This window comes from Dendrobates tinctorius, unplaced genomic scaffold, assembly GCF_039654945.1.
Source record: "Dendrobates tinctorius isolate UK_male_01 unplaced genomic scaffold, ASM3965494v1 ptg000011l, whole genome shotgun sequence".
NCBI lineage: Eukaryota > Metazoa > Chordata > Amphibia > Anura > Dendrobatidae > Dendrobates > Dendrobates tinctorius.
The window spans coordinates 37318204-37331733 of record NW_027361679.1 but is presented as its reverse complement, the minus strand read 5'-3'; the positions used below and the strand labels follow the sequence as shown (position 1 = coordinate 37331733).

Sequence of the window (13530 nt, the reverse complement as noted above, 5' to 3'; positions counted from 1 at the left end):
ATTAAATTTATGGTTCATGTTACAAAGGAAACCAATTTCCCATTTCAATCTTTTTAGGTTAGATGTTGTCTAATGACTTTAGTCATATTGTAGTTGTTTGTATTAGTGTAGATCCATAAAAGAACTAAATGTAGAAAAAAGACATGGGTCCATCAAGTTCAGTTTTTCTCAATTATAAAGTTATTGTTCACAAGGTCTCTGCTATTACTACTAGTGATGAGCGAACATAACTCACGTGCTAACCTAATCTTTTTGGTGTGCTCGAAAAATATGTTCGAGTCCCTGCAACTACATGTCTCGCTGCTGTTCGACACCCGCAACACGTAGGGATTACATAACAAACAGGCAGTGAAATATTTTACTCACATAAAAAATGCGCTGCGATCCCTGCAGGAGGGCGGCATCGCAAGAAAATGGGAGGCGCCAGACCCGTACCTGCGACACCCATCGGACTGCACCAGACCGCCTTCCCCCTGGGTGAGTATAATAAAACTTATTTCCAGGACGTCCACCGTGACCGCACCATGGACGTCCTTCCTCCTTACAGGGACTGGGTAAGCACACGAGAGGTTAAAAGGTCCCGTCCCACCCCTTTCCCTCAGTGTTTTTCCTGTCCCTGCATGGAGGGACACGAGAGGATCGCTGCGGAAGCTTACCGGAGGGGCCCCGGGGGGATCGTGCGGCCAGTCCAAGCCTTCCCCCTGTCAAGAAGCCCAGGGCTGAAACTTCCCGGTGGGGAGTCCCTCTGCCCCAAAGGCCAGAGAGCAGGACAACGCTCCTGGAGGGAGCCGCTCCTCCCGGTGGGAGGCTCTCTGCTCCAAACATCTGACCGCTGGATCCAGGATGGAAGCGGTGTGGAGCACAGTCGCCGCAGTCAGCTGGGCTTCCGGGTGGGTGCCATCGTCACGATCAAGCGCCGTCAGGGACGCAGGCGGTGACTAGCGGTCCAGGCTGGAGCGCGTAAGTGGCCGGCGTGTGGTTCCTGGCCTCTCGCAAGAAGACGCGCGTCACTTCCGGTGACGTCACGGACGCCGGTTTTGAACCTCAGTGCGTGCTCTGGGGGAGAGAGACTGACTGCAACGCAGGACGAGGCAGCAATTTAAGCAGAAGCTCCAGCAGATGGAGGGGTAAGTGCTTCTGGCGCAGACCACCCTCCCTACAGCCAGCCCCGCAGCACAGGACGGACTGACCTGACTACCCCTACCTTACACCACTAGGATAAGGGAACCCCAGCAGCCCCCCAGACCCTGACTAAAGACCCCGGCAAGGCCTCAGCAAAATTTGTCAGATGCCCTGTATGCTGTGTAAAGCTGCCAGACACCCACGGCAAAACCCTCTGTGGACCCTGTACATTGAGGATCATAAGAGATGAGCAGCCATCCCTCCTCTCAGAGATGGGATCCCTGATACGTGAGGACGTCCAGGCCTCCATGTCTAGCCCATGGCCGAGCCGCAAGCGACCAAGGTGGGAGGCAGGACCAGAGTCCGAACCAAGCTCTGTCGACGGTTACGACTTCCGGGACTCTGATCCAGAGGAGGAAGGAGAGATCCCAGCAGACAGCCAGGACCGGGCAGAAAATACCTGTTTATGGCAGTGGACACGGACGAGTTGGTCCAGGCTGTGAGAAACACTATGCAGATCGGGGAAGTCCCTAAGCCGCAATCTAAACAGGACCTGATGTTCGGGGGACTCACGTCTCTAACGGTGTTCCCTATAAGCGAACAAATCAAAGTGATGATCCTAGATGAATGGAAAGATGCGGAAAGTCGACTATTACTGTCCCGTGATCAGGGTGGATTTGATTTAAATCTAACTGATTTAAATCACTAGTCAGTAAGGCTTGATTTAAATCAGTGATTTAAATCAAAGTTTCTACCTAAACTAGTTCTTGCTACTTTAACATGCAAGTAGATGAAGATTTTTAGAATCACTTTTTATATTACTTTTTTCTCCCCAGTTTAATGGGTTAATCATTCATATTTGGACACCACTGTTCTGTTGTACTTAGGAAGGAGAAAAATAATCCTGACCTTAATAACAATTTAAATAGATTTATTCAACTGAAACAATAACAACATTACAGCATAAGTTATTTGCTTAAACAAACATCCATGTTTGTTAACTAATTTGGCTAAACAAAATATATATATATTTTAAGAAACTTAGACTGTCAGCCCAGCCGACACATGAAAAACTTAAATACTACTGTCCCTGCTGTCCTCTGTAGCTCACTTGTCGTCATCTTCATCATCATCTTTTTCACGCGGCGGCTGCCGCGCACTCCTCCCTTTGCCTCCTCCCGGCCGCAGCTTACCCGCTCGCCGGTGGCCTCCTCGCCTCGGCGCCGGCTGCCGCGGGCTTCTCCGCGGTCTCTCCCGGCTCCTCTCCTCCGTCCGGCGATCGCCTCCGTCCGGTCTTCTGGACCGCGCCAGGTGCGCGCTCCCGCCCCTCCTCCTCGACGCGCGCGCACACACTATGCCCGGGCACACGCGCGCCTCCTCCTCCTCCTCCTCCTGAGGACGCGCGCCTTCCTCTCCTCCACTAGGAGGTCACGACCCGGAAGGCCTCCTACTTCCCCTATATCAGGCCGCCTCTTCCTGCTGGCGGTGCCTGATTATCACTGCGCTTCCTTAGTGATTCTGGCCGCTCTCTATGTACGCCCCTGCGTCCTGTCCGTCCGTTGCTCATTCGCCTCTTCCATTATCCTCTCTCCTAGGCTCGGGAGGTCCGTGGTTGTGTCCCGTCCAGCCCTGTTCCCGTCTGTCCTGTGTCTCCAAGCCGTGCCCGTCTGTCCTGTGTCTCCAAGCCGTGCCCGTCTGTCCTGTGTCTCCAAGCCGTGCCCGTCTGTCCTGTGTCTCCAAGCCGTGCCCGTCTGTCCTGTGTCTCCAAGCCGTGCCCGTCTGTCCTGTGTCTCCAAGCCGTGCCCGTCTGTCCTGTGTCTCCAAGCCGTGCCCGTCTGTCCTGTGTCTCCAAGCCGTGCCCGTCTGTCCTGTGTCTCCAAGCCGTGCCCGTCTGTCCTGTGTCTCCAAGCCGTGCCCGTCTGTCCTGTGTCCCCAAGCCGTGCCCGTCTGTCCTGTGTCTCCAAACCGTGCCCGTCTGTCCTGTGTCTCCAAGCCGTGCCCGCCTGTCCTGTGTCTCCAAGCCGGGCCCGTCAGTCCTGTGTCCCCAACTCGGATCTACCTGTCTGTCTGTCGATACATCCCCTGGGTACCAGCTGCCGTGGTAATAGTTACCCGCAGGCTTGCCCCAAACACTCCCTGTATAGGGGGTGGTCCACCTGGTCAGCTCGCCCCCGGGAGGTTCGTTGCCACGGTCTAGCGGGTCCACCCCAGGAATACCTCACAGAATAATCAGGCCATGGATCCCGCTGGTACCCCGACCCAAAAGGAACTTTTGTTCCTTCGTGAGAATCAGGCGAGGATCATGTCGTTCCTCAAATCAATGGAGTCACGACTTTCGTCTTTGCAAACCTCCGATCCGGGGATTGCCTCCCAAATCTCCGGCTTACAGCAGGAACTTGCCCAGCAGCGCGACACCCAGGCCCATATTTTGAACTATATAGCCTCAGTAGATAACCGCTTACTAGCTCTACAGACGGCGGCCGCTGTCCCTGCGCCTGTGGCAGTTCCTCATTCCTCCCCCCTGTTGGCCAAACCCCCACGCTATAGCGGAGATCCCAAACTCTGTCGGGGGTTCATTAACCAGTGCCAATTGCATTTCGAGTTGGCACCCCTACAGTATCCTTCCGACCGGGCCAAGGTGGCCTTTATGATATTCCACTTAGAGGGTGAGGCACTGGCTTGGGTAAATCCCTTGTGGGAGCGTGATGACCCGATAGTCTCCCAGCTCGTGACCTTCTTGGAGACATTTCGTAAGGTCTTTGATGAGCCCGGCCGTCTGGTCTCCGCCACCGAGTCCTTATTTTGCCTTCGCCAGGGTACTCTCTCTGTGGGACAGTACGCCATCCAGTTCCGTACGTTGTCCTCTGAGCTTGGATGGAACAATGAGGCTCTGGTGGGGGCTTTTTGGCGTGGCTTGTCGGCCCGAATCAAAGACGAGTTGGCAGGCAGGGATACACCTACGTCTTTGGAGGATCTCATCTCGCTGGCAATGCGAATTGATCTGCGTTTCCGGGAGCGTTCCCGCGAGGTCGCCAGGGAGAGAAGGCCCACTCGTTTCTCTCCTCCGACACGCAGTCCTCCCCGCTCGCGGCCTTCCACCTCGGCGTCAGCCCCTGAACCCATGCAAGTAGACCGACTCAGGCCCGCAGAGCTACGCCGCCAGGAGAGACTCACTCATGGTCTTTGTCTCTATTGTGGCAGCGCCTCCCATCTCCTGCGTTCCTGCCCTGTGAGGCCGAGAAACTCCTCCGCCTAGGACAGGTAAGAGAGGCCTCCCTAGGTGCCTTTGATACCTCTCTACCCTTGACCCTTCCTGTTTTGTTTATCCAGGGTTCCAAACGTTTTTCGGAGATAGCCTATATTGACTCAGGGGCTGCTGGAAATTTTATCCAACTCGAGGCGGTGAAGAGATTGGGGATACCTGTCAGGTCCTTGGAGGTTCCCCGGCAGTTAGCCTCAGTCGACGGCGTTCCCTTGCGCGAGACCGTTACACTGGTCACTGAAGAGCTGGAATTACAGATCGGGGTCCTGCACCGTGAGAAAATAGCCTTCTTCGTGCTGCCGTCTCTATCCCACACCTTGCTCCTGGGTCTTCCGTGGTTGAGGATGCATGAACCTGTCCTGGATTGGCGGTCCGGAGACATTCTTCGCTGGGGCCGCTTCTGCCAGACTAGATGTCTTCGTCCGGTACAACCCCTCAAATGCTCGTCTCCTGTCTCGGGCCCTGCGGATTTGCCCTCGGCCTACTTGGCCTTTGCGGACGTCTTTGATAAGAAGGAGGCAGAGACTTTTCCACCGCACCGGCAATATGATTGCCCTATCGAGCTTGTTCCCGGCTCGACTCTGCCCCTGGGGCGAATCTATCCGTTGAGTCCACTCGAGTCCCAGGCCATGACTGAATATGTACAGGAGAATTTGGCCAGAGGCTTCATCCGGAAGTCATCTTCTCCCGCTGGAGCTGGCTTCTTTTTTGTCAAGAAGGAGGACGGGTCTCTCCGCCCCTGTATTGACTATCGAGGTCTTATCCAGATTACCATCAAGAACAGATATCCTCTACCTCTCATCCCCGAGTTGTTCGACCGGCTACGAGGGGCGCGAATCTTTTCTAAATTGGATCTCCGTGGAGCCTACAATCTCATCCGTATTTGCTCCGGAGATGAATGGAAGACCGCCTTCAACACCAGGGATGGACACTACGAGTATCTCGTCATGCCCTTCGGGTTGTGCAACGTTCCCGCAGTCTTTCAGGAATTTGTGAACGACATTTTCCGAGACCTTCTGTACTCCTGTGTGGTCGTGTATCTTGACGATATCCTTGTCTTCTCTCCCGATCTGTCCACCCACAGAAGAGATGTCCGCCGAGTACTGTTCCGATTGAGGGAGAATCGCCTGTACGCCAAATTGGAGAAGTGCGCCTTTGAACAGTCTTCCCTTCCATTTCTAGGCTATATCATCTCCGACTTTGGCCTGCGTATGGATCCGGAGAAGGTGTCTGCCGTGCTTAACTGGCCACGTCCCCAAGGGGTAAAAGCCATTCAGCGATTTCTCGGCTTCGCAAATTACTATCGGCAGTTCATCCCTCATTTTTCCTCATTGGCTGGCTCTATCTCGTCTTTGATCCGTAAAGGAGCCAACCCGCACGTCTGGACCCCTGAAACAGAGGAAGCCTTCCTATCTCTGAAACGAGCATTTGCCACGGCTCCCGTACTCCATCGTCCTGATGTCAACAAACCGTTCGTCCTCGAAGTGGATGCATCAGCAACTGGAGCGGTTTTGTCTCAAAAGTCTTCCTCTGGTAGGCTCGTTACGTGCGGTTTCTTTTCCAAATCCTTCTCCACCTCAGAGCGGAATTATTCCATCGGAGACCGAAAACTGCTTGCCATCAAGTTAGCTCTAGAGGAGTGGAGATACTTATTGGAGGGTGCCGCACATCCCTTCACAATCTTCACAGACCATAAAAATCTTGCTTACCTTCGGTTTGCACAGAGACTCAACCCACGGCAGGCCAGGTGGTCTCTGTTCTTCGGTCGATTCGATTTTGATCTGCATTTTCGTCCAGGTAACAAGAACCTCAAAGCTGACGCCTTGTCCAGGTCCTCTCTTTCCGCAGATGTCGAAGAGGAACCCGCGCATATCTTGGATCCATCCCGGCTCATCACGGTGGCACCGCTTTCTCTTCTCTCACCCCCACCTGGCAAGACTTTTGTGCCGGAGAAGGACCGAAGACGAATCCTACACTGGGGACATGCTTCCAAGCTGGCTGGCCATCTCGGGCTTAAAAAGACACTTCTCCTGGTGTCCCGCTACTACTGGTGGCCGACTCTTCCCCAGGATGTCCGGGATTTCGTCGCCTCCTGCCTCTCCTGTGCCAAGATCAAGGTGCCTAGGCAGCTGCCTTCTGGTCTTCTACACCCGCTTCCAGTACCCTCGTCTCCTTGGCAACACATTGCCATGGACTTTATTACGGATCTGGCCCAGTCTGCCAACTGTACTGTCGTCCTAGTGGTGGTAGATAGGTTTTGTAAGATGGCACACTTCATCCCTCTTTCCGGCTTGCCATCGGCCCCAGCCTTGGCGAAGATTTTCGTTCAGCACATCTTCCGTCTTCATGGACTGCCCCAACATATTGTTTCAGACAGAGGAGTCCAATTCACCTCTCGCTTCTGGAGAGCCCTATGCAGATCGATGGATGTCACTCTCGACTTTTCCTCATCTTACCACCCACAGTCCAACGGTCAGGCAGAACGGACGAATCAGAGTTTGGTGAACTACTTCCGGCAGATGTCCACCAGAACGACTGGGCTGAACTACTCCCGTTGGCTGAGTTCGCCTATAATAACCACGTCAGTGATTCTTCTGGCAAGTCCCCTTTCTTTGTCGTCTACGGGCAACATCCTGGTGTACCTCTACCGGTTCCTCCTGCCTCGGGTGTACCGGCGGCTGATCTTCTGACCGGTGAATTCTCCAGGATCTGGCAGGAGACCAAGGCCGCTCTCGAGTTGGTACGTAACAGGGTTAAGAAACACACAGACAAAAGGCGCCTGGATGCCCCGCCATATCACCCAGGTGATAAAGTTTGGCTAGCCTCCAAGTTTATTCGCCTCAAAATCCCTTCCCATAAACTGGGTCCCCGCTATATTGGACCTTTTGAGGTCTTGTCCCGTATTAATGATGTCTCCTACAAACTACGGCTTCCCGCCTCTCTCCGCATCCCTAATGCTTTTCATGTGTCTTTGCTAAAACTAGTCATCTTCAATCGTTTCCTTTCTAAGGCCCCTCACTCGCCTCCGCCTGTCTCCGCAGACGATGTATTTGAGGTTAAAGATATTTTGGCCATGAGGAGACAAAAGGGGAGAACTTTTTTTTTGGTTGATTGGAAGGGCTTTGGCCCCGAGGAGAGGTCCTGGGAGCCCCAGGAGAACATCCAGGCTTCTCGAATCTTGGCTAAATTTTTTTCCGGACTGCGGAGGGGGGCGCGTAAGGAGGGGGGTACTGTCACGCGGCGGCTGCCGCGCCCTCCTCCCTTTGCCTCCTCCCGGCCGCAGCTTACCCGGTGGCCTCCTCGTCTCGGCGCTGGCTGCCGCGTGCTTCTCCGCGGTCTCTCCCGGCTCCTCTCCTCCGTCCGGTCTTCTGGACAGCGCCGGATGCGCACTCCCGCCCCTCCTCCTCGGCGGGCGCGCGCACACACTATGCCCGGGCACACGCGCGCCTCCTCCTCCTCCTCCTGAGGACGCGCGCCTTCCTCTCCTCCACTAGGAGGTCACGACCCGGAAGGCCTCCTACTTCCCCTATATCAGGGCGCCTCTTCCTGCTGGGGGTGCCTGATTATCACTGCGCTTCCTTAGTGATTCTGGCCGCTCTCTATGTACGCCCCTGCATCCTGTCCGTCCGTTGCTCATTTGCCTCTTCCATTATCCTCTCTCCTAGGCTCGGGATGTCCGTGGTCGTGTCCCGTCCAGCCCTGTTCCCGCCTGTCCGGTGTCTCCTAGCCGTGCCCGTCTGTCCTGTGTCTCCAAGCCGTGCCCGTCTGTCCTGTGTCTCCAAGCCGTGCCCGTCTGTCCTGTGTCTCCAAGCCGTGCCCGTCTGTCCTGTGTCTCCAAGCCGTGCCCGTCTGTCCTGTGTCTCCAAGCCGTGCCCGTCTGTCCTGTGTCTCCAAGCCGTGCCCGTCTGTCCTGTGTCTCCAAGCCGTGCCCGTCTGTCCTGTGTCTCCAAGCCGTGCCCGTCTGTCCTGTGTCTCCAAGCCGTGCCCGTCTGTCCTGTGTCTCCAAGCCGGGCCCGTCTGTCCTGTGTCTCCAAGCCGGGCCCGTCTGTCCTGTGTCTCCAAGCCGGGCCCGTCTGTCCTGTGTCTCCAAGCCGGGCCCGTCTGTCCTGTGTCTCCAAGCCGGGCCCGTCTGTCCTGTGTCTCCAAGCCGGGCCCGTCTGTCCTGTGTCTCCAAGCCGGGCCCGTCTGTCCTGTGTCTCCAAGCCGGGCCCGTCTGTCCTGTGTCTCCAAGCCGGGCCCGTCTGTCCTGTGTCTCCAAGCCGGGCCCGTCTGTCCTGTGTCTCCAAGCCGGGCCCGTCTGTCCTGTGTCTCCAAGCCGGGCCCGTCTGTCCTGTGTCTCCAAGCCGGGCCCGTCTGTCCTGTGTCTCCAAGCCGGGCCCGTCTGTCCTGTGTCTCCAAGCCGGGCCCGTCTGTCCTGTGTCTCCAAGCCGGGCCCGTCTGTCCTGTGTCTCCAAGCCGGGCCCGTCTGTCCTGTGTCTCCAAGCCGGGCCCGTCTGTCCTGTGTCTCCAAGCCGGGCCCGTCTGTCCTGTGTCTCCAAGCCGGGCCCGTCTGTCCTGTGTCTCCAAGCCGGGCCCGTCTGTCCTGTGTCTCCAAGCCGGGCCCGTCTGTCCTGTGTCTCCAAGCCGGGCCCGTCTGTCCTGTGTCTCCAAGCCGGGCCCGTCTGTCCTGTGTCTCCAAGCCGGGCCCGTCTGTCCTGTGTCTCCAAGCCGGGCCCGTCTGTCCTGTGTCTCCAAGCCGGGCCCGTCTGTCCTGTGTCTCCAAGCCGGGCCCGTCTGTCCTGTGTCTCCAAGCCGGGCCCGTCTGTCCTGTGTCTCCAAGCCGGGCCCGTCTGTCCTGTGTCTCCAAGCCGGGCCCGTCTGTCCTGTGTCTCCAAGCCGGGCCCGTCTGTCCTGTGTCTCCAAGCCGGGCCCGTCTGTCCTGTGTCTCCAAGCCGGGCCCGTCTGTCCTGTGTCTCCAAGCCGGGCCCGTCTGTCCTGTGTCTCCAAGCCGGGCCCGTCTGTCCTGTGTCTCCAAGCCGGGCCCGTCTGTCCTGTGTCTCCAAGCCGGGCCCGTCTGTCCTGTGTCTCCAAGCCGGGCCCGTCTGTCCTGTGTCCCCAACTCGGGCCCGTCTGTCCTGTGTCCCCAACTCGGATCTACCTGTCTGTCTGTCGATACATCCCCTGGGTACCAGCTGCCGTGGTAATAGTTACCCGCGGGCTTGCCCCAAACACTCCCTGTATAGGGGGTTGTCCACCTGGTCAGCTCGCCCCCGGGAGGTTCGTTGCCACGGTCTAGCGGGTCCACCCCAGGAGTACCTCACAATCTTCTTCTTTGTTCCTATTCATAATCTGGAAAAGAAAAACAAGCTTTCCTGCTTTATTGGGTCCCAACCGATTTCTCAATTTAGAATGAATGAGTCCAAAGGAAGAGAATATTCTTTCAACGCCTGCAGAAGAAGCTACTGCTGTTAAAAGTGAAATCATTACTTGAACAGTCTCTAAATCCAAGCGCTTAAGTGACTTCCACCAGTTTACTGGTGTGACCTTCCTTAAAATATCTTCAGCAAACATATATTTCTTGAATGGTTCCCCCTTAGCTCTGAAGTTTATTATAGTTGGCATTAAAGATGGATGATTGCTGGATACCCATGTCATAGCTAACTCCTCTTCCTCAGCACTTAGGTTTTGACCCTGATATTGGATATTGACAATATTTGCCAAAAAATGAGCTGTAGTCAGTGCTTGTCCCATTCGTTTGTTTACTGCTTGTAATTTAATTCTGTCCATGTGTAGTTCTGTTTTTAAGTGTTCACTCAGTTCCTTCCAAATTTCAACAGCATCCGCAATAAAACAGCTATTTTTCTGTATTTTGTTTAAAGCTTGAGAGATGGGTTTCAGGAAGCTTAGCATATGTTCAACATTTCTCTTAAGCCCAATGTTGAGGATTTTGGCCGTGACAGTGCCATCTATTTTATCTCGATTTTCTTCACAAAGTGTCATCAGAATAGGCCATTTTTTGATATACTGCTCAAAACAGTCCACCACAGAGTTCCATTTAACATCTTGCGGGAGCGTTAGCTTGGTTCCACCCATCCTTTTCAGAGCTGCTGCAGCAAAATGATTATTACGGAAGTATTTAGCAATTTCAACAACATTAGCCTTTATTTCTGGAACACTTAAGTCTTTGGCTAAGAGGTGCAGCAAATGAGCACTGCAACCATATGTTATTAGCAGCTTTGTATTCCCTCCCTGCTCTTCTAAATCTCTTCTCACCTTGGATACGTTTGCAGCATTGTCAGTGACCAAACTGCGTACTAGACATTTGAATTTTTGTTCACATGTCGTTATAGCTTTTACTGCCACTTCTTGTAAGTATTCTGCTGTGTGTGCATTTCCTGACGTATCAGTTGTTTGTGCAAGGAAGACTTTACCTTCTTCTGTTATACAAGCACATACAATAGGATCATTGTGGACATTACTCCACCCATCAATACTTAGGTTAACAATTTTACCCTCCAGAGCTGTTGCACATTGCTCCATTTCTCTGTCATACACTTGATCCAGCAGTTTCCCTGCAACATCAGCTCTGCTGGGTGGACTGTATCCTGGTCTCAGTGACTGAACCATATTAATGAAATGTGGGTTCTCAGTCAGACGGAAAGAAGAGTTCGTTGCATAAATAAACTGGGCAATTTTTTCATCAATCAACTCTTTTTCTAATCTGCTAGTTCTTATCACAAACCTATCTATGGTGGTTCCAGGAGGTAAAGGTTTTTTCTTCCTTTTGGGTGATGGTGATATGTGGCTGTGGGTGTCTGATGATGATGATGCTGCTGCTAATGAAGCACTATCCTGGATGGATAACTCTGAAACTGTAGAACAGGATGATGGTGATCTTGGAGGTGGATAGTTTCCAGAATCCATGAATTCCCCTAAACAAAAAAAGTCAATGCTGTTATTTTATTGTTTATACAATTTCTGCTTATTGTACACAACACATCACTGCCCGTGCCCCAAAAGGAATATTTGTTTTTCTTCATAACTGTACCAAATGACAGTAACATGCAGTAATAATAAGAAATATAATTTTTCTCACACATGACAGTTCAGTCTTTAGAAATAGGATTCATTAAAAATGTTTACCAACCTGAAGATCCTGCCTGTTCAGAAGTGTTTCTTTGGTCATCTTCATCACCGCACTTCTCATGATGTTGCCTCATTCGCGCCACCAGGCCTTGCATCTCTTTGTTGCATCGTTTGCATTTTGCACGCATGCCTGCCTTACCGATAGGCGAAGGAGCTTCATTAAAATATTCCCAAACTGGGTCTCTTTTACGGCCTGCTGCCATTATAAGGAAAGAATGTAATAAACCTCAGATCGTACACACAAACAGATCCAGACTTGTCTATCTGTGGCTATGCTGCAGTATTGTGCTCAAAGTTTCACTTTCATTTTCTTGTCTGCTTGCCCTTCCTCCTCCTCACACTTAGATTCACATTCTTCTTGTGTTGTGCAGATCTATTCCACTCCAAACAATCAGAAACATTGTCTAACTTCTTGGACTTGGCACTGAAGGGGTTGATTCTGTATTCATAGGTTTGTAGAACAATAGGATTAAGGTCTTTTTCTCAACTCTGTTCATGTTGTAAAATTTTTGCCATGAAGAAGAGGCTGGGACCTCTGCGGAGTCAAATTCAGTTTTGAGAACTGCGTAAGTAAAGCGAGCGTCTGTGATAATATAGGAGAGAAACTGCCCACTAATCCTACAGAAACCTCTGGAAGAGCATGGCATTGTGAATGTTACACATATACAGCCTTTATTCTACTGAGTTAAACAACTCAGCTTTATCTCATGATGGAAGAACCTTTGGATGGTAAAATATTTTCCTCAAAAAGCAGTTTATTGAAAAAAATCCGATTTAAATCAAAAAAATCCGATTTTTTTTTTTTTTTTTTTTTTTTTTTTTTTTTTTAAATTTTTTTTAAAAAAACATTGATTTTTATCCACCCTGCCCGTGATTTTAAGGGTCAACTGCCTTTCGATCCTGAGGAAACACGATTATGGAAAGAGGTTCCTAAGATTGATGTTCCTGTAGCCAAGGTCACCAAGAAGACCGCCATCCCGTTCAAAGACTCATCAAGCCTCCGTGACCCAATGGACAGAAAAGCGGACATTCTCTTAAAAAGGACATGGGAGACTTCTGCAGCTCTTATTAGAGCTAACATAGCAGCCACCTGGGTGGCCAGATCTATGTTCCTGTGGATGGGTCAGTTGGAGGAACGTCTGACCAACAAGACCCCTAGATCCCATATCCTAGCATCTCTTCCCCTCATGAAGTTGGCCACGGTGTTCCTGTCAGACACGTCGGCCGAATCAGTAAGATTTGCAGCCAGGAACAGCTCCCTGTCTAATGCAGCATGGAGAGTGGTCTGGCTTAAATCCTGGTCGGGAATAACGCTTCAAAGGCCAAACAATGTTCCATCCCCTTCTCGGGGGGGAGGGTGTTCGGGCCAGCCCTAGATAACATCTTCGAGCTAGTTTCCGACAAAAACCATGGATTTGCAGAGGAAAAACCAAACTGCCCCAGTCCTTTTGGAGAGCATTCTTCTCTAGGAGACAGCCCAACTTTAGAAGCCAGGGCATGTTCAACAGAGGCTCCTACAGGAGCTCCCACAGCCAGGGTGGGAGAAGCAAGGTCTCCCTTTTTGCGTCAACCTCCAGATCTAGGAGGAAATAACACCATAGGTATTGGGGGAAGACTCTGCCTCTGCAAAAAATTGGGCCCAGATTACCCACAACCAGTTTGTCCTCAGAACCATTGCGGAGGGCTACAGCCTAGAGGTTTGCTCCACTCCCCCCGACAGATATATTTCCCCCACCGTAGTCCCATCAGACTCCGCCATGTGGACAGACCTACAAGATATGGTCAGTTCAGAGGTTATAGCACCTGTTCCTCTGAGAGAGATGGGCAAGGGACACTACTCCTCCCTATTCTCCATCGCAAAACCATCCTGCGAGGCCCGAACTATTATAAATTTAAAACCTTTAAATGCCTGGGTCAGGTACAAAAGTTTCCGGATGGAATCAATTCGGTCAGCAATACATCTAATAGACCGGGACGCTGTCATGTGCACCCTCAACCTGAAGAGTGCTTACTATCATGTC

General features: G+C 52.4%; 2 protein-coding genes across 4 annotated transcripts in view; one reads left to right on the top strand and one right to left on the bottom strand.

The window, feature by feature from the left end:
* The window catches only part of SDAD1 (SDA1 domain containing 1), a 204422-nt gene that overhangs the window by 32094 nt on the left and 158798 nt on the right, over positions 1-13530 (top strand). The gene's annotated exons all lie outside the window — the stretch shown is intronic.
* LOC141051206 (uncharacterized) lies at positions 54-11637 on the bottom strand. Its single transcript, XM_073548086.1, has 3 exons — positions 11511-11637; positions 10399-11295; positions 54-124 (listed from the first exon to the last, which is right to left on the bottom strand). The coding sequence occupies exons 1-3, from the start codon at positions 11635-11637 to the stop codon at positions 54-56; spliced, it is 1095 nt and encodes a 364-aa protein (XP_073404187.1).